Source organism: Medicago sativa, chromosome 8 (genome assembly GCF_051527215.1).
Source record: "Medicago sativa cultivar Bolivia chromosome 8, Bolivia_mono, whole genome shotgun sequence".
Taxonomy (NCBI): domain Eukaryota; kingdom Viridiplantae; phylum Streptophyta; class Magnoliopsida; order Fabales; family Fabaceae; genus Medicago; species Medicago sativa.
Genome location: NC_140756.1, coordinates 60,705,647 through 60,727,479, shown reverse-complemented (window position 1 = coordinate 60,727,479; position 21,833 = coordinate 60,705,647). Strand labels below are relative to the sequence as shown.

General features: G+C 38.8%; 1 protein-coding gene across 1 annotated transcript; it reads right to left on the bottom strand.

Annotated features, from left to right (window-relative positions):
- Positions 1 to 860: 860 nt before the first annotated feature.
- On the bottom strand, positions 861 to 1,175 carry LOC146900146 (uncharacterized). Its single transcript, XM_085736911.1, has one exon. It carries the CDS (start codon positions 1,173 to 1,175, stop codon positions 861 to 863), a length of 315 nt encoding a protein of 104 aa, XP_085593037.1.
- Positions 1,176 to 21,833: the final 20,658 nt, after the last annotated feature.

Here is a 21,833-nt window from a genome sequence, read left to right as displayed (position 1 = left end):
AAATCCCGACCTTAAAAGCCACTTTTGTAAAATTGAGTTAAATCCAACCCAAATAATAAGATATATTTTAATATTTGGAAATTTAGGTAATTTGATGAATATGATGAATATTTTAAAGATTACAAACATATTAAATTATTTTATCTTGTTATCTACTAATGAATTTTGTAATAAATATTTCATTAAGAAAGCCCTCAAGAATATATTTTTTAGGGAAAAGCCCTCAAGAATGTTCTTGACTCACAAAAAATCTTCATCAAAATGACAATCAAGCAAAATAATAAAAGTGAACTTTATATTAATGTTAAGCTTTGCATCATTGAGATCAAGAAATAAATGTTATGCTCTTTGTCTCACCTAAAGAAGAAAGAAAATATGACTTAAGATGCATCAAAACAATACGAAAATTGCTCTTCTCCCATCAAGATTTAGTCACTCCCATCCAAACTGATGAAAATACCCGCTGGGTAAATTAAGTCACGCTACCTGCGTGACTTAAGTCACGTTAGTGTTAAACCCAGCATGACATAACTCACACTGATTCTGTGTCCACAAGCAGAATAGTTGTTTTGGCATTTTTACCTAATTTCAATCATTCATTCATACTTCCATACATCCATTCATTCATTTCCATTCATGTTTTCATCATACATTCATTCATTTAAAATTTAAACACGCAAAATAAACCAAAAATTAACCAAAATATCATAAAATAACGCAAACGCCCAAATGTAAATATATTACATCGATATCCTCCAAAGTGTCATAAAAACATCTAAATATATGGCGCCACCTGCAAAATGCTATACTCGGACCAGATGCCCTCCATAATGCCGTCAACGATAGGATTTGAAAACACATCAGGAACCCCCCATAACGCTGTCCACTATGAGTCTGATGTTCTGGATGATCTGGAATGGGTCGGGAGGCTGTCTGGCCCTCTGCTGCTCAACAATAACCTCTTCGTACGGAGCGATAGGAGTTGTGTGGTCAACAACGGGCGCAGGGGCGATCATAATAGGATGGGATACATGGTAGAACCATTTGATGTACCCCACCTCATGCTTCCACACCTCGTCATCCGGGACCTGATCACCCCTCTCCTGCTGTACATAGTTGTACTGCCTCAGAACCCACTCCAGCAAGTGACGACACATCTTGTCCCTGTCGGCCATGATCCATCCGGAGTATCAGCATATGTGCCGAAAAGGCATCAGGTCTCGCCGAGACTCATACGGCCTCTAGATGACATTAGCATGCTCCATCAAATAATTACGCCATTGTAGTGTCTAGGGTCAGTATAGCCCCTGGTAGGTTTCCATCTACCCACAAGAGGGTCAACATGATCGTACTCTAGCTCAAGATTCCTCGAAACGAGCTGCTTGAAGTGCGCCATAACCCATCCATGCAAACTGTAACGCCCTACTTTTATTATTTATTATTTTATTGAGATTAGATGTCTTTTTATAATTTAGTCGACTTATTTTGATGAGTGATATTTTGTTATGTTATACGCTGGTATTTACTAGTATAATATATATGTTATTTGGTGTAGAAATATATTTGTTATTTTGTGTGGCAATATATATATGTTATCTGGTGTAGAAATATATTTATTAGTAGCCCCTATTGAATATATTTAGTGGAAGAATATATTTAGTGGAGAAATATAATTATTAGAATAAGTAGATTTGGGGGCTGAAATAGAAAGAAGAGAGTTATTGGGCCTAATTAGATTTAAGAAGAGAAGTTAGTATTATAATTGGAGGAGATATTAGGTTGAAAGACTAACATATGCAAAAAAAAAAACAAGGATTTGGAGAAAACAAGGTTTAGAGAGAAGAGAACAAGAGGAGAGAAGAACCAAGAGAAGGGCTGCCAATCGATAATTCTAAGGTAAGGGTGAGACTATCATTCGGTAATATTAAGTCTGTAATTCTGAATTTGCAATTAACAGGTTCTAGGATTAGTTTGTGAGAATTTGCGAATTAGGATTCTGAGAGAGAATTGATGATTAGATGATGAGAAGTTGTTAGATTGATGTAGAAATTGTGTACAGACCTTAGATAATCCATGGGCAATCATAATCATTGAGCTTGAAGTAAATTTATGTTGTTCTTGAAGGTTTTCATGAAAAATGGGTCAAATGGTGATTTTAGTTGAAGGGTGTTTTAGTTCAAGTTTTATATGGATTTGGGTGTCTTTTCATGTTTAGAAACGTTTAAACAAACTTTGGGACCAAATTTGGGCTTAGAGGATTCAAAATTGGGATTTTGGGATGAAAAATGGAGTTTTCCCGAGAGCTATCTCTGACAGCATTCTCTGTTTCATGTTTTTGCATCTTTTTCACACATTTCAGTTTTGAATTGGCTTTAGGTGTAAACACGAAAGTTGTAGGTATGGATGTTAGCTTTCTAATGTCGTTGGTTTGACTTCAAAAGGATTTATAGAACTTGAGTTATGGTCAAATTACTGCACGTAGGTCACAGTGAATTTTTATGGACTTTCAACACAACTTTTCCGAATTTAAAATGAAAATTGGTATTGATCGGTACAGAATTGGTCTTAGGCATAAACATGAAAGTTTCAGATAATTTTGTTAGCTTTCCAGTGCCTTTGGTTTGACATGAAAATGATGTTTGGTCTTTGAGTTATAATGAAAATACTACAAGGAGGTCTTAGCGAAATTGCACAGTGACAGCATTCTCTGTTCCATGTTTTTGCGTTTTGTTCATATGTTTCTGATTTGAATTGATCTTTGTTGTAAACATGAAAGTTGTTGATAATTGTGATATCTTTCCAGTAGCCTTGGTTTGACATAAAAATATGTTGTGCATGATTATTTATGTTCTTACAAAGATGCATGATGAATTGTTGATACTTGAATACGATGATATATGATGAATTGTTGATGTTTGAATATAATATTAATGATGATCTGTGAAGTTGTTATAAGATGATTTAATGTTGTTACTAATGATATATATAATCAGATATGCATTATGTGTTATTATGATGCTTATGTTGATGTGATGCTTAAGATGCTATTATTATCATTTGATATTGTTATGTTGTGATGCTGATATGAAATGAATTAATATGTGCTGCATATGTTGCTGCTAATCTTTATTAAGATGTAAATGTCGGTCTAAGTCAAAGAGTTGTAACATGTTCATGAAGTTTCTAAGACGTAAGATGTTGAGTCCATGCATACTCATTTAAAGACGAGGGCTTATGCCATGGAGCTTTTGCTCAACGATGATGAGGGCTTATGCCCTAGGAGCTTTTGCCCTAGGAGCTTTTTCTCAACGACGATGAGGGCTTATGCCCTAGAATGGTACCACATGCATTTGCATTTCATGATGATTCGAGATGGTTTAAGACGTTAAGAGTTGCATAGTCGAGTCTAGATGCATTGACAAGTCAAGTTGTTAAGTTGTGATGTTTTAACGAATTACCTTGTGATGATGTTATGATTATTAATGATGATATGTGATGATGTTATGATTATTAATGATGATATGTTATGATGTTATTGATGATATGTGATGATGATTAAGACTGTCATATGATGAATAGTGATCCTAATCAATGAAGTTAAGGTGTTAGATATACATTGCTAAGATGAATTGATGATAACGATGTATTTGAATATAATTTTTGAATTATATGAAGTTTATGTTGTTAAATGTAATTGATGAGTTATATGCTTAATATTGTTGCTTGTGAAATCTCATCCCTTCTGCTTGAAAATGTTGCTCTTCGTTTGGGTAACTTGCAGGTAACCAAGATTAGTTGCGGTCGTGAGTCGACTCCTCACAAGTGTGTCTTAGGTGCTCTGATATGTAACGGGATGGGAATTTTGACACTGTTTTCTATTCCTTACGTATTGTTTTAAGAGATTTATAATGAAGTTGTTGGATTTGAACTAATTATTATGTTTTAGACTATTTATGAGACTTTTATGATGAGGCCTTCGTGCCAAAGACTATTTTAGATGATGAATAATTCCGCTGCAAAGTATTAATTAGTTGTTGATTGAATTTCGAAGGATAAATATTAATTTATTCAATTTATGATTTTTAAGAAATGTGACATTCCGTTTTGTGATGAAAAACTCTGATAATTGTTATGAAATTTTTATGTTGGGAAAACGGGGTGTTACACAAACACAAAGAGATAAATTTATATCAGCACAAGTATCATACAAATAACTATTCATTTATGATCCACTAAAAAAATAAGATAAAATATATTACCACAAGCAAGGTCATGTAACCACCAACAACTTTAACAGCTGAGTCGGAGGTAAGAGAAAGCTGGTCATACAGAAAAGCAAATGTCATCCCCCTCATGACCAATCACCCAACCTGTCCAAATCCTGAAGCGCAAGCAGCCATAGCAGATTAATGCTTGTGTTGTTCTTGCCGACAAAAATGGTGTAGCCAAGCAAGAGCAACAAAAACACCTTAATGCAGGCGGTCCTAACAGAACTCGGCTCCTCCGCCTCCTCCTTATCAACAAGCTCCTGCAGTTGATTACACCTATGTTTTATCTTGGTTTTCGGGTGTCAAACATTGATTACGTTTGAACCTTTTTAACCTTTGATATCTCATTTTTTCTTGGGAAAGGAAAAAATAAGCAAAACCCTTGAGAATCGAGGTCCGGGAGTTGTTTTCGCTACGGGAAGGTGTTAGGCACCCATAACGACTACAGTAACCTATAGGAACCGTCTTTACTTTCTACGCGTGCGCTTCATTTTTAAATGCTATTTGGAAAATGATATTTACACCTAAGAGTTTACTAAGTGAAGAATTGGAGGGAGAAGAAAGCGTTTGAATTTTTATTTTATTTGAATTGAAGGAATTTTGATTCCTTGCATACGTACCCTTTTAAGGGATCAAATCCACCGTAGTTCTCTTCCAAAAATGTTTTTGTTTTTGTTGGTTGATTTTAAGTTTGAAACTTGGAATTTTGAAGAATGGAGATTGAGAGGCCTTAAAGGCATGAGATTTTAAGAAAATGTGAGGTTTGATTAGTTATTTTGAAAAAAAGTCAAGTATGATTAATTTTCATTGAAATTTGGTTAAGAAAATAAAAGAGAAAATGCAAAGGAGTTTTGACTCCTATATTTTTTGGAAAAGGTTTTCAAGTGATGTTGTTCAAGTTTTTTTGGAGAATTGATTTTTCTAAGTGTAAAACCTAAGCATTCATCTAAACATTCAATCCTAAACATACATCTAAACATGCATATCCTAGCCATACATCTAAAGTAACCATGTGATGTGTGTGTGCATGTGTCGGTGCTTGTGTCGGTGTACATCATTAGAGTCCATCGTCCGTTACATCATTTCCCTATATACACACTACTTCCTTGTGGGAACTTAATCCCACATGAATGAAATTTAAAGCAACATAAAAGTGTAAAGGGAAAGAAATGAAGAATTGAGATGAAGATGAAAGTGATGGAAGATGCTTATGAAACAATGAACAAATGGTTAGTAATAACAGGCATAGGATAGTGGAAAAATTGGCAAGGAAATAAAGCATAACACATGGTAAAAATGCAAGAAAAAGTAGCAAAAATGCACTTAATAAAACATCAAGATTCCAAGGCAAATGCAAGAGACTCGTAACTCTTCATTTTGGCATTTTTCAAAGGATTTAGGTTCAGCTCCAATGTGAGAGTTATGAGAAAATTACAAGTCAAGAAACTATGGTATGATATTAAGCCTATTTTTGCACTAATTCACACATTTAAACATCAAGCAACTTGCTATGTAAGTAACTAATTATCACATATTCAAAACAGCCCCAAACACTACTTATCAAGCATCAACCAACACTCCAAGATCATTCAGCAAAACACAATCATTATGAGCCAAAAGATTGGAATTGGAAAGTGCAAAAAACTTCATAAAATTTGGACAAAACAACACAAAATTACAACAAATCCTACAAGTATATTTTCCTAACAAATTTCAGCATACAAAAATTCACGTGCAACAATCCTAAATCAATCAACACAAATGCAAAAAGAACTCACCAAATTTTACAAGCTTTTCATCAAGATTTTTCAACAAAAAGTAAAAGAAAACGCATTAAACCAAGGCAAAATAATTTTCTAGTATTTCTTGATCAATCTTGACATGCAATATATCAAAATTGATCAAAATATACTAGAAAAAATTATAGGAATTTTCTTAGAATTTTTCAAAGAGATTTTAGGCATGCAAAGGTGTATTCAGCAAGAAACAGTGTGCATATAGCAAGAAAACAAGGAGAAAGTAGTACCAAAAGTCCAGGCCCAAACACACAAGATCCACATCCAAACAGAAAGCATCATGGACCGTAGGATTGATCCAATTGGATCAACCCTTGATCCAACGATCGAGAAGGCAAAGGAACATGGAATGAATGTGGTCATGCGCATAGGATAAAAAATGGAACAAGAGGTGAATAAAAGTCTTTCACGTGAAAGACAAAAAAACAACAACACACCTTTCTCTCTCTAAAGCCAAAGCATGCATAAACTCTCTCTTCTCTCTCTAAAATGTTCATCTTCAACCTTATGAATGTCACCGGAAAGTTCAACAAACTCGCCGGAATCTTCAAAGGTTCGCCGGAAAATTCATAACTCCAGCGACACTTCCGGATTCCGGCGAGCTCCGATTCGAATTTTTTTTACACTTTTAAAACCGGATCGTTATCCTCTTTTCGAATATGAACCCGGAAACATCCAAAACACAATCAATCCACCTACATCTAAAGCTAACAGCCGCGCTAATGGAGGAAAAAGAATGGAATAAAAAAGCTTGGATCAAGAACAATACCGTGATGCTTGACGACGCTTTGAATGGCTCCGGATTCTTCTTATGTATTCGGATTTGGTGCTGTTTTTCCTCTCCCTTTGCTTCGATTGTATTCCTTTCCTTCGTCCGATTCCGGTTCGTCGTTGTTGAATTCGGTCACAATGGAATTGATTGAAGATTGTTGTTCATGGATGTGATTTTTGTGGAATTGAAGGTTTGTGTTGATGAGTGTTTTGGATGAATCCTTGAATTTGGTAATGGATTTGTGGAGGTTTGAGGTTAATTGTGGTGGTTGAAGTTTGTTAGAGATGAAGATTGTGGTGGTTATGGAGGTTTTGTGGTGAATTTTAATGGTGGATGAAGAAGATTGTGGTGGTTGGAGAGAGGTTAGAGATGAAGATTGTGGTGGAAGAAGTTAGTTAGAGATGAAGATTGTAGTGGAAAGAGTTTGTTATGGTGGTTTGAGGTGGTGGAAAAAGTTTGTTGTGGTGTGTTTTATCTTGGTTTTCGAGTGTCAAACATTGATTACGTTTGAACCTTTTAAACCGGTGATATCTTATTTTTTCTTGGGAAGGGAAAAAGTAAGCAAAACCCTTGAGAATCGAGGTCCGGGAGTTGTTTTCGCTACGGGAAGGTGTTAGGCACCCATAACGACTATAGTAACCTATAGGAACCGTCTTTAATTTCTACGCGCGCGCTTTATTTTTTAAATGCTATTTTGAAATGCTTATTAAACCTAAGGATGTTCTAAGTGAAGAATTGGAGGGAGAAGAATGTTTTTGGATTTTTATTTTAGTTGAATTGAAGGAATTTTGTTCCTTGCCTACGTACCCGTTTAAGGGATCAAATCCACCGTAGTTCTCTTTCAAAAATGTTTTTGTTTTTGTTGGTTGATTTTAAGTTTGAAAATGGAGTTTGAAGAATAGAAAGAGGCCTCAAGGGCATGAGATTGGAAAATAGTGAGGTTGAATTAGTGAATTGCAAAAGAAGTCAAAGTTTGATTATTTTCATTGAAATTTGATTAAGAAAATGGAAAAGAAAATACAATGGGATATTGGATCCCAAGGTTTATTTGGAAAAGATTTGAGTGAAGTTGTTCACATTTGTTTGGAAAATTGGTTTTTTCTAAGTAAGAGTCCTAGGCATTCATCTAAGCATACAATCCTAAGCATACATCTAAACATGCATATTCTAGCTATATAGTGATGTGTGTGCATGTGTCGGTGCTTGTGTCGGTGTACATTTTTAGAGTCCATTGTCCTTTACATCATACCCTAGATACATTCTATGGCCTCTTTGCCAAGAAATTAAAAGCATGAAAGAATATTACAAAATTTCCTAAGTGTTTACATTCTAACTTTTGGTACAAATTAAGTTGCAAGAAAGAAAATAGTGATGAAAATGGGATGCAATGATGATGCTTATGGTGAATATGAAATATGAAAGGAAAATGGTTAGTAGCATAAGGCAAATATCAAAGAAGTGAAGTAAGAGAAATATTAGAATGTAAAAGGTAGGAAATAAGTGCAAACATGGCTAAAATTTGTTCATAAAATGCAAGAACCAAGTGACCTATAATTCTCACATTCCAATTACATTTTAAGGGTTTAGAAACAAGTATTGGAATGGGAATTAAGGCTACATGGTTTACTTGAAATTTTAAAACAAGTTTGAAGCATATTTACATTATTTATTTACTTAATGACTTGCAAGCTAAGTAACTAATCAATATTCACATGCATACAGTAAAATCTAACACAAACAGTAGCAATAAACCCACAAAACATCTAGCATGTATCACAAACAATTATCAAGAATTTGAAATAGAATTTGGACAAAATTTTCATGGATTCTCAAACAATTTAAGGAAATAAAGCAAGAAAAATGAAATAATATTTTCCATCAAGATTTTCAGTAAACAAAATGCATAAAAACACCACAAAAATTAACAAGAACATGTACAAAAATTTATGGAATTTTTCATGTAATTTTGATCATGAACAGAGGTGTAAAAAGCACAACAGTGTTAGGAAATAGCAAAAATAAAAAGGAAAACGAATTCTGCACAGATACCAAGCCCAAGCCCAAACCCATGGATATGTCTGGATCATCCAAGAGCCTCAGAGGCGTTGGATTGATCCAGGGTTTCCAAAACCTAGATCTAACGGGTAAAATGAAAAGAAACTGAACCAGGAACAAACCGGACCGGTTCAACACCTTTATATAAGGCATGAGACCGGTCCAATCCTCATTCTCAACATGTCTCTCTCTCTCTTCTATCGTTCTCTCCTCTCTTCTCTCTAGACTCATCTTCTCCGGCGGGTTTCACCGCCGCCGGTGCAGATTCCGATGCCGGAAACCTAACTAATACTCAAACATACCAAAACTCTCCGATCTAAAGCTTTTCACCGTTTATTTTTCAATCTAAACACGAATCAAGCATCAGACATCACAAACAAGACTTAAATCTATGCAGATCGAGGCTCAAACTTTACGGTTTTAAGTTTTTCGAAAACTCTTCGTACTTTTGAAACGAGGCTTTAATCCATGTTATTTCTTCTGCTGATGATAGATTTGATCTTGATTTTGTAAAACGAACGGTTGAATTGTACAGATCTGTCTTTTAGGGTTTCGTTTTCGAAGCTTTTGAAACTTTTTCTGAATATATCGAAACGAAACCCTAAACTGAAGTACTTTTCTTACTTATGATGATTATAGGCCTCGTTTCAAGAAACAAACGGTGAATCTTTGAAGATTCACATCGTTAGGGTTTCGTTTTGAAGTTCTTCGAATCTCCTTCGAAGCTCTTCTTCAACTTCACCGTTTATTTCTGTTTGTTGAGCTTCGTTGAGCTTTTGCGATGAGAACGAAGAGGTTTTTCGAGGATTACCTGGTTTACTTTTGGAGATTCGAACAAAAGATCCTTGTTGAAGCTTCTGGTAAGTTCTGGAACCGAAAATAAATCGGTGATCCTCTTCTTCTTCTTCACTGATTCACAATTGCTTCTGTTACTCTTCTTCTCGCCTCAAACCCTTCGTGATCGCACTTTGGTGCTTGAATTGCGAAGGTACGAACTCGATGATGAAGGTTCTTGATGAATCTCTGAGAGTTCGTGACAGATTCGATTGATTTGCACAATGAATTGTTGAATTTAAGCTTTGTATTGATGTGAATTTGAGGAACTTTGAAGATTTTGGAAACGGTTAGGGTTTTCTGTTATGAATGTTCTTGAAACTTTTCTGAGAATTTTGGTGTTTGATCTTTGATGATCAGAGAGAAAATCTGAAATGTGTTTGTTGAGTTGGCGTGTATTCAATGGGTTTAGCAATGATTGGGGCTCCTTATATAGCTGACATGTGGATATATGCCCCAATAGAAAATTGACACATGGACAAAACCCTAACTGATTCGGCCTTGGCATGATTTTGGACCTTGGGACCCTTTCTGCAATTTTTGAAACTTTGGAGGACTATTCTGCAAAATAAAAGTCAAAGAGGACCAAACTGCAAAAAATAAAAACTTAAAAGAAATCAAAAAACAACAAAAAACTAATATGCAAAAAATACGAAACTGAAGGGCCTGACAAGAAAATTGAAAAGGACTTGGATGCAATTTTTGGAAATTTTGGACTTAGAGAAAAAAACTAAGAATAAAATTGAAAATAAAAAATGATAACCTGACTAAACGTAAAGTGAAACGTCTAAAATTTGACAAAACGGACTAAAATGAACCAATGGCCTAAATGAGGTACTTTAAAGTACCTCTCTGCCGAAATTTCGTGTGAAATGACCAAAATGCCCCTGGGGCTGAAAACGACTAAAAATGACTCAGATGCAGTTAAAAAATGGATTTTTGACAGAAATTGAATCAAAGACTCACACAGGCAAAATTAAAAGACTCAGGGATAATTTTTAGGATTTAAACAGTGACTTGACACTTGAAATGACTAAAATGCCCCTAGGGGCAAAACTGACTCGAAATGACTTCAAATGCAATTTTTGAAATGGATTTTGACATAGAATGAAACAAAGACTTATTCAACCTACTTGAAAGGACTTAAACAAACTTTGACAGACTGAGAGACATTTTGACATAGGAAATGACTAAAATACCCTTGTATGTGAATTTTGCAAATAACATTGAAATAAAATGCAGAGAAAGATGCAATTGATCAGAGACATATCAAATGACTTGAAATGCAAGAAAAGGAGAAATTGATTAGTATTTTTAGGTCCAAAATTAGGGTATAACAGCTGCCCCTATTTAAGTTTCTTTGTCCGGAGAGTCAAGAGACGAAGTCTTAGAGTTGACGGGACGAAGATACTTAAATATTGACATTTGCACTGTTTTTGGACATAAAAATACGCTTTCAGAGTTTCAAAATTATGAATGTCATGCAGTATTTTAGTTATGAATGCAAGACAAACAACTGGGGTCTATGGAACCTGTGGTGTCACTGGGGATTCAGGTGGACATTGACAGGGTAGACAAACCAGGGATAGAAAATAAGGTACAAGCTGCTCTTTGGGTCGAACTAGTCACTTGACCAAGGAATACAAAACAAAAGATAGGTGCAAGCTGTTCGTGGAATTGAACTTGGCACTTGACCGGAAACATAGACATATAGGCAGATACAAGCGGTTCTTTGGATCGAACTTGACACTTGGTTGAAGATACAAACAGATAAGCAGACACAAACTGTTCTTTTGGATTGAACTGGCTGTTTGGCTGGAGACATAGACATATGGGTTGATACAAGCTGTTTCTTTGGATCGAACTTGCTTGTTGGATTATCACCACATCATGTGGGATAATGCAGACTGTTCTCTTAGAACGAACTCGTCGTTTGACCGATAACAAAGCATAAGCTGGGTACAAACTGTTCTTCCGATTGAACTTGCCGTCTGACTGATAACAGAGCATGAGCTGGATACAAACTGTTCTTCAAATCGAACTTGCCGTTTGACCAATAACACAGCATAAGCTGGGTACAAACTGTTCTATCGAACCTGCCGTTTGTCCGGAAGCATAGGTATATAAGCAGGTACAAGTGGTTCTTTTTGGATCGAACCTGGCACTTGACCAGTAACAAGATACAAATTGAGAGCCTGGCTTAACAAGATACCAATTGAGGGTAAATTGTTATTGACTTGATTTGGAAATAGACATGACCCTTTTTGTTGGCCCAAGAGTAAATTGACATTGATTTGAATTGAATTGACAGTTGCAATTAACATTGACATTGACATCGACATTGGCTTGGAAATTGAAATTGACATTGACATTGACATCGACATTGGCTTGGAAATTGAAATTGACATTGACATTGACATTGGAATTGAGATGGGAATTGAAATTGGAGACTGACATTGGAGATTGTCATTGAAATTGGAATTGACATTGACATTGGATATTGGAAAGTTGCAATTGACCTTGAAATTGGATTGAAATTGGATTGAAAATTGGTATTGGAATTGGATTGAAAATTGGCATTGGAATTGGATTGAAATTGGAAATTGACATTGAAACTGACATTGGAATTGGAATTTGGCATTGGAATTGGAATTGGAGATTGACATTGACATTGTCATTGGATGTCAATATTGGAATTGGAGATTGACATTGACATTGTCATTGAAGTTGAGATTGCTTCGAATTTGACATTTAAAATTGAGTTGAAATTGACAGTTTGACATTGAAGTTGAGATTGGAATTGACATTGGAGATTGGAAATTGCTTCGAATGTGACAGTTGACATGATTGGAATTGAAGTTGGAGAGTTGAAACTTGCATTGAATTTGGCAGTTGAAAGTTGGATATGCAACATGTATGTATGGTATAGCAAGATTATTGGATGTATGAGCACATAAAATGCATGATTATGCATGTATGAATGCTTGAAATGCATGATTGATTGACAGTTTGACAGAGAAGTTTCACAAAGACAGACGAAATATTGGAAGATTGGGCACGTAGTGGCTCGTGCTGCAACATATTCACGGGGGAAAAAACCTCTTTGGAGAGACCGTCGTTGAGATGTTTCAAAAACCATGGCTGAGGGCAGTAAAACTTGTAGAGGAGGACCCTTGGAAGGTCCTTGGATACAGGTCGCCGTTGCTAGGCGTGTCAGTGCTGGGTAAACATTGGATGTTCGCATCTGTGGTCAATGCTTTTTCAATATTTCATTCCTTCATTTTTCATTTTCAAATCCCACTTTTGCCTGAACCGCCCTTTCGGGTTTTCGATTCACCGGGGAATAAATTCTTTTCATTGCCCCATTTTTGCCTGAATTGCCTTCATAGGTTGTCAATCAGCGGGGTGCTCATTTTTGCCTAAGCCGCCCTTTCAGGTTTTCAACTTAGCGAGCTTTTCATTTTCATTTTTCATTTTCATTCTTGTTTTTCATTCTTGCCATTGACCACAGATCATCCTGGGGAGTAACCTGCTTGTAACGTGTATTGAAATAGACATTGACATTCATTCATTCATGCATGTTTCACTGAAATGTACCCTATTGCTCAGGTTTGCTTTCAGAATAGACAGAAAAAGATTTTTCAATTTTCAAAAATGTTTGTTTCAGTTATTGACATTATCAAATAGAAAGGAAATATTTTGTATAAAGCATTGAAAGTAGAAGGAAAAATAGAGTTTCAAACAATAGAAAGGCTCAAATTGATATAGAAGAGTGAAAGTCAGCCAAAGGCATGACTTCACGGATTTACAAAGCTTGGAAAATGGTAATTTTATTGGTTGGTGATACATTGAACACGATGACCGCTACATTTCATAGAAATTTTGAATTCACAGGTACAGAAGCCTCTGATGAAGACGATCATTGACAGTTGCAGATGCCCCAAGGGGTGATGGTGATTTGCCAGATATAGTTACTTGTCTTTTATCAACCTCATTTTTGCATGAACCGCCCTTTCGGGTTTTCGGCTCATCGAGGCGCTCATTCTTGCCTGAGTTGCGTACAATCTCAGCGAGCTTTTTCATATTCATTTTTTGTCCCTAACTTTTGCCTGGATCGCCCTTTCGGGTTTTCGATCCACCGGGAAGCGCTTTTTTGCCTAGGCCGCCCTTTCGGGTTTTCGACCTACCACGCTGTTCTTTTCTTTTTAGACAAAGTATTTCTTGACTATATCGGCATTAACAGGATTTGGAAGCTCAACATCATCCATGTGTGTAAGAATCAAAGCACCACCAGAGAAAGCCTTCTTGACAACATAAGGACCTTCATAGTTAGGTGTCCACTTGCCCCTTGGGTCGGGTTGCTGACTTATCCTTCGTTTCAATACAAGTTCGCCTTCCTTGAATTCTCGAGGTCGGACTTTCTTGTCAAAAGCATTCTTCATTCGCACTTGATACAACTGTCCATGAGCCATAGCATCCATACGTTTCTCTTCGATCAGATTCAATTGATCATAACGACTTTGACACCATTCAGCCTCAGTTAACTTTGCTTCCATGATCACTCGAAGAGATGGAATCTCCACTTCTAGAGGGAGAACTGCTTCCATGCCATATACCAGAGAGAAAGGGGTTGCCCCGGTTGAACTGCGCACTGTAGTACGGTAACCATGCAAGGCAAAAGGTAGCATTTCATGCCAGTCTTTGTAAGTAGTGACCATCTTCTGAACAATCTTCTTGATGTTCTTGTTAGCGGCCTCAACTGCACCATTCATCTGAGGTCTGTAAGGAGAAGAGTTGTGATGTTCAATCTTGAATTCTTCACATAAAGCTCGCACCATGCTATTGTTCAGATTGGAACCATTGTCAGTGATGATTTTGTTGGGAACACCATATCGACAGATGATGTTATTCTTGATAAACTTGACAACCACTTGCTTGGTCACATTGGCATAGGAGGCAGCTTCAACCCACTTGGTGAAGTAGTCAATTGCCACTAGAATGAAACGATGTCCATTGGAAGCCTTCGGTTCAATTCTTCTGATTATGTCAATGCCCCACATAGAGAAAGGCCATGGGGAAGAGATAACATTGAGAGCATGTGGAGGCACATGAATCTTGTCAGCATAAACTTGACATTTGTGGCATTTTTTGGCATGTCTGTTGCAGTCACGTTCCATAGTGATCCAGTAATAGCCGGCTCTTAACAGTTTTCTTGACATGGTGTGACCCGAAGCGTGGGTCCCAAAAGTACCGTCATGTACATCATGCATCAACTTCTCGGCTTCTTGCTTATCCACACATCTCAGCAAGACCATGTCATAGTTCCTCTTGTATAGGATTTCTCCGTCCAGAAGGAATCTGCTAGCCCATCGTCTCAAGGTCTTTTTATCCCTGTTGGAAGCACCAGGTGGATATTCACGATTCTGCAAGAATTGTTTGATGTTGTGATACCAAGGCTTTTTATCATTCACATCTTTATCAGCTTGATTTGGCATATTTTCAATGGTAAACACATGAGCGGGTCTATCAAGACGCTGCACTTTGATTACGGGCACATCATTCCAGTGATTCACACGAAACATGGAAGACAAAGTAGCGAGAGCATCAGCCATCTGGTTTTCATCCCGAGGGATGTGGTGCAGTTCAACCTTTGTAAAGTATGTCAACAGACGTCTTGCATAGTCACGGTATGGGATCAGCTTCTCATGATGAGTCTCCCATTCACCCTTTATCTGATTGATAACAAGTGCAGAATCTCCATAGATGTCAAGGTGCTTAATCCTCAGATCAAGGGCTTCTTCAATGCCCAAGATGCATGCTTCATATTCAGCTATGTTGTTTGTGCAGTCAAAGGTTATTCGAGCTGTGAAAGGAATGTGGTGCCCCTGCGGAGTTACAATGATGGCTCCAATTCCTTTACCATAAGCATTAACAGCACCATCAAACACCAATCCCCATTTGCTATTGGGATCCGGCCCTTCATTGATCAGTGGCTCTTCACAGTCTTTTGCTTTCAGATACATAATCTCTTCATCAGGGAAATCAAACTTAATTGGCTGGTAATCATCAAGAGGCTGGCAAGCAAGATGCTCAGCAAGGATGCTTCCCTTGATTGCTTTCCGAGCTTTATACACAATATCATATTCAGACAACAACATTTGCCAACGTGCAATCTTTCCAGTAACAGCAGGCTTTTCAAAGATGTACTTGATTGGATCCATTCGGGATATCAACCAAGTTGTATGATTCACCATATAATGACGCAGGCGTTTGGCAGCCCAAGCTAAGGCACAACAAGTCTTTTCAAGCATTGTATACCGAGTCTCACAGTCGGTGAACTTCTTGCTCAGATAGTAGATAGCATGCTCTTTCTTACCAGTCTCATCTTGTTGACCGAGAACACAGCCCACTGAATCATCTAACACTGACAGATACATAATCAAAGGCCTTCCTTCCACTGGCGGGACAAGGATAGGTGGCTCCAACAGGTATTCTTTAATGCTATCAAAAGCTTCCTGACATTCATCATTCCATACAACAGGCTGATTCTTTCTGAGCAATTTGAAAATTGGTCCACAGGTAGTAGTCATGTGAGATATGAATCTTGAAATATAGTTTAGACGTCCGAGGAAACCTCTGACTTGCTTCTCGGTTTGAGGGGCCGGCATCTCTCTGATGGCTCGGACTTTGTCAGGGTCAACTTCAATGCCTCTCTGACTGACAATGAAGCCTAGCAACTTTCCAGATCGTACACCAAATGTGCACTTGTTAGGATTCAACCGCAGCTTGTACTTTCTTAGTCTTTCAAACATCTTTTTCAAGTACACAACATGCTGCTCTTCGTCACTTGACTTCACAATCATATCATCAACATATACTTCAATCTCTTTGTGAATCATATCATGAAACAGAGTTGTCATACCCCTTTGATAGGTAGCACCAGCGTTTATCAAGCCAAACGGCATCACTTTATAACAGAACGTTCCCCACGGAGTGATGAAGGACGTCTTTTCTCTATCTTCAGGAGACATTCGTATCTGATTATAACCAGAGAAACCATCCATGAAAGAGAACACTTTAGATTGAGCAGTACTGTCAACAAGCACGTCAATATGAGGCAATGGGAAGTTATCTTTTGGACTGGCTTTATTCAAATCTCTGTAATCAACACACATTCGAACTTTCCCATCTTTCTTTGGTACTGGTACGATGTTGGCAATCCACTCAGGATATTCAGCTGTCATGAGGAAACCCGCATCAATTTGCTTCTGCACCTCAGCCTTGATCTTAAGAGCCATGTCTGGACGAGACCTTCTCAATTTCTGTTTGACGGGAGGATATTCAGGTCTTGTCGGTATCCGATGTTCCACAATCTTGGGATCTAGACCCGGCATATCTTCATAGGACCATGCAAAGACATCTGGATAGTCATGGAGAAGCTGAATAATCTTCTTTTTCACTTCTGGCTCAAGTGCTGCACCAATCTTGATCTCTCGCTTGTTTTCTTCAGTACCCAGGTTGATGAGTTCAATCTCTTCCTGGTGAGGCTGAATGGCTCTTCTTTCTTGCTCAAGCAGTCGAGTGATCTCATACGGTATCTCTTCATCATCATCATCCTCATCTTCAGCTTCATATACAGGGAATTCAAAATTTGGAGGAACCATAGGGTCACTGTGTTCAACGGGTTTATTGTGGTTCAATCTGCATAATATGATTGGGATGATTTTAGAAAAAAGTTTTTCTATGCAGATTTTTGAAATTAATAAAAAAAAATACAGATGTTTTGGTTTTTTCTGGCATTACCATTATTTCCAAGAAAAAGGCACTAAAAAGTAAAAAACAAAGAGTCGTGGGAAAGACGACAACTTTTTATTGATTAACGGCAATGCCGAAACAAACACGCCCTTACAAAGATATCACTTTCGCCTTGGGCAGAGCGAAAGGATTGTTATTTTGAAAACAAGAAACATGAGCAACAAGACACATTACATGGAAGCATGCATGACTAAAGGAACATCAATGGCTTCCCAATTTCTCACAGTGCCTCCTGGTATAACAAAGGCAGGCACATAACCACCTTCAGCAGCATCTTCAGTAATAGCATTGATGAACCCAGCACTGTAGAAAGTTCCCTTTGAAACAGCAGATGTTGGGGAGAATCCAAGGCCTTCTTTACGCTTGTTTTCCACGATCTGAATCACCTTGCCCCAGCCAGCAGCTTGCCCTGCTTGAACCGGAGAATCCTGAAGCACTGGCACAATCACACATACATCACTGGCAATCAAGTGCTTGTCATCCATCAGACTCTGGATATCATTTTGCACAACACGACAGCCCATAGGATTCTGCAGACATTCTGAACAAGAATCATGATCATGTTTGAACAGATAAGCCTGGCAGAGCTTGATATGTAGAGGTACCAAGGGAGTAACGACATTGCGGACATCCAACATGGGATCCTCTTGAGGAACGGGAATCCTTTCAAAGGCCTCAATCATATTGACAACAGCATGGTTTGGAAGCGGGTTGTCAAGGACATGGGGAACACTGTTCTCAAAAGTCAACCGTCCCTTTTCTATCAGATCTTTCACAATATATTTCAGAGCAAAGCAACCTTCGATATCATGGCCTTGAGCACCCTGATGAAATTCACATGTTAAGTCCTGACGGAACCTCGGAGGTAATGGATTAGGCGGAGGCTTGCCTGGTCTGGTGACACAGTGCCCCTTGGCCAGCAGGGTTGGGAGCAATTCACCATACCGCATTGGTATTGGCGGGAAAGAAGGCTTAGGTCGGGGACCCTGTTGTTGCTGTCGTTGCTGTTGAGTAGGAGGTTGTTGTTGTGCTGGCTGAGGAATAGCATTGACGGGCATTGGTGGTTGACCCGGTGGCAGAGGGTATTGCTGGTAGAGTGGTGGGAAGAACGGATGCTGAGAGTATTGCATGTAGTGATAAGGCAGAGGTAGTTGCATGGCTGCTGCAGACGGGTTACCAGACACCATCCCTACGTCAGATTCTTTCCTCTTGTGATGTCCGTTACCGTACTTCTTTGGTGCACTGTTTGAAGATTCACCTTTCTCTAGGACAATAATACCATCTCGGACGGCCTCCTCTAATCGAGTGCCCATTGTAACCATATCAGAGAAGTTGTTTGGGGCAGAGACTATCATTCTCTCCTTGTATTCCTTCTTCAGAGTCTTCAGGAATGTCTGTGTCAACTCTTCCTCATCAAGTCGAGGAGAAACACGGGCAGCTGCCCCTCTCCATCTCTGAGCATATTCTCGGAAGGTTTCATCTGATTTCTGAGACAAGGCTTTAAGAGAGTCCCTATTTGGCTTCAGACGAGTGTTGAATTCATATTGACCTTCAAAAGCAGCAGCGAGTTCCTCAAAGGTATGGATGTTATCTTTGCTCAGACTAGTGTACCAATCTGCTGCATCATCTGTCAAGCTACTTTGAAAGCAGTGGATCATCAGTGCATCATTGTTGGCATAGTTAGCCATCTTTCGGACATACCGGATAACATGGTTATGTGGGCAAGAAGTCCCATTGTACTTGTCAAATTCTGGCTCTTTGAATTTCTTCGGAACCTCAAATCGGGATACCAAGCACAGATCACGAGCTTTAGCAGGAGCACCATTGTTTCCTCGGCTAGCCTTGACCTCACGGAGTTCTCCAGCCAACTCCCTTAACTGTCTCTTCATAGCTTCCATTGCGGGATCTTGTCCACGCAGAGTATCAACATCAATCACCTGTTGCACAGTGTGTACAATAGGGTCGGTAACAACAGTGGTTACTTGAGGCATAGCAGTAGACACAGGAATCTGTCCTTGACCAGCAAAACCAGAGACACCAGCAGCAGTATTAGGAGAGTAGTAAGCTGAGAGGCCATAAGGACGGCCGTTGGGCATAACAAAACGAGCATCAGTAGCCACAGTAGATAGTGGGATAGAGGGAATCACCTCAGCAGTAACTGGAATAGAAGTGGCTGGCTGTTCCTGTGAAGCCATCATAGCGGACATGGCGTCATGAGCCTTAGCCAAGTCTTCTTTCATAGCAGCCAGTTCGGCACGGAGCTGAGCATTCTCTTCTTCAAAATTAGCCATCATCCTTCTCTTGTGAAATCTTGTTTGATGAATTCTGTCTGGTTGGTAGACTTTGCGAACACGAGCCACTTTTCAGACTGCGGCGGACAAAACCAGGAGGCAATGAGCACGAGAGAAGTTTTTTGTAGCCAATGAATGCATATGATGCATGAAATGTGTTAATGCATATGCAAAAAAGACTCTTTTTGTGTTATCGAAGGGTTTTAGACAAATTATGAACTCGTAAACATTACTAAACAACAGTTAACATAAACGGGAAACAACCAACATATGGTTTTACAAGACAATTTCAACATAAACAAATGGATATAACAACAGAAAATGGAAATCCTCAAGCATAGGAAGTGGAAGCGTCGTCCTCAGAGTCGGACTCATAGCTGCAGTATCGTGCGTAGAAGTTACGGGCACCCCTAGCTCTCTTGGAGTCCCTCATAAGCAACCTATCTTTCTCTTCAATCTCTCTCTTGGCCTTAGCTAGCTCTTTCTTTAGTGTCAAGACCTCATGAGTCTGCTGCTCACCTTTTCCATCCAAAGTCATGATCAAGTTCTCAGCCTCATAGTATCTAGCTCTCCACTGATGCTTCTCCCGACTCTCCATAGCTAGATGTTCCTGATACATCTCCTGGGTAGGTGGGAGTAGAGGCAAAGGCATAGTAGGAACAGTTGCAGACACATATCTCATAGAGGGGTAAGGCGTACCAGCCTCCTCAGCTCGGTTTATCACCCACTGTGTATAGGCCTCATGAGCAATACCGGACCTTACACCCATATGCTTTACCTCTTTCTTCCGAAGCTTAGTCCAAGCTTCCATGAAATCCTCTCTAATTCCCGTGGGGGCATTGGAGTAGTGAAAGAAGTAGGGAGCTGTAGCAAGATTGATGGGCTTATCTTTCATCGGAAAACCAAATTGTCGCAAAGCAAGCTCCGGGTTGTAGTTGATTCCACCCCGGGTACCAAGAAGAGGTACATTAAGAAACTTTCCACCACCAAAGATGATTTCCTTGACCCTAGAAGCGGGAGTGAGCCAAACCACTTCATTAGGAGTGAGAGCCATGATCCTCTGTGAAATAGACCAATTCCTCGGATTGTCGTGGAAAGACTGCGGAAGGTGCGAAATAAACCACCTATAGAGGAGAGGCACACAACAAAGAATGTATCCACGACCTTTGCTGGAACGATCGTGAATAGCATGGTATGTGTCTGCTAGCAAAGTAGGAACCGGATTCTTGGAGTGGAAGATCATAATAGCATTCATGTCCACGAAGCCGTCAAGATTCGGAAAGAGAATAAGCCCATAGATGAGAAGTGCAAGAATAGCCTCGAGAGTGTCCTGACAAGTGGTGTTGAGGTTGGCCTTCCCAAGAAGATACTCTGAAGTGAACCCTCGAATATGTGCCTTAGTGACAAGATTCTTGGAGACATCGGTGGTCTTGAGATAGAGATCTTTAGCAATAACCAATGGAGGAGGAGGATTTTCAGGTCCCGAGAAAGGTATCCCCTTAGCAATAGATAGACCTGTCAAGGAAGAATAAGCCTCTAGAGTAGGCACCAACTGAAAGTCTGGAAAAGTGAAGCACCGATACCCCGGATCATAGAATTGCACTAGAGTGTGCACAAGCTTCTCATCCACATTAGTATGGAGAATAGGAAGTAAAGCCCCGTAACGGCGTCGGAAACCAGTCGGATCCTCAATCTTGAGTGCCAAATCTCTCAAACTAGCCAAATCCACTTCCTTGAACTTGTAGGATTTAGTCATCTTCATCCCTACAATGTTTACAATTTCAACTTGTCTAAGCCCTTCGATAACAATGCATGACAAAAAGTTTATGCATGTATGCATGTATGCATGAATGCATGATTATGTTCAAGTTCGGAGAAAACATGGTGGGTTTGAAGTTCAAAGTCGAGGAGTCATGGGTGGACACGGTGTCCGGTGAAACTAGGGTTTTAGGATAATAGTAACCGGGTTCTAAAAAGGTTCCCAAGTTGCAACCTCTCCGAC

Coding starts and splice junctions, on each gene's coding strand:
- LOC146900146 (XM_085736911.1), bottom strand. CDS start 1,175: ATGGCCGACAGGGACAAGATGTGTCGTCACTTGCTGGAGTGGGTTCTG.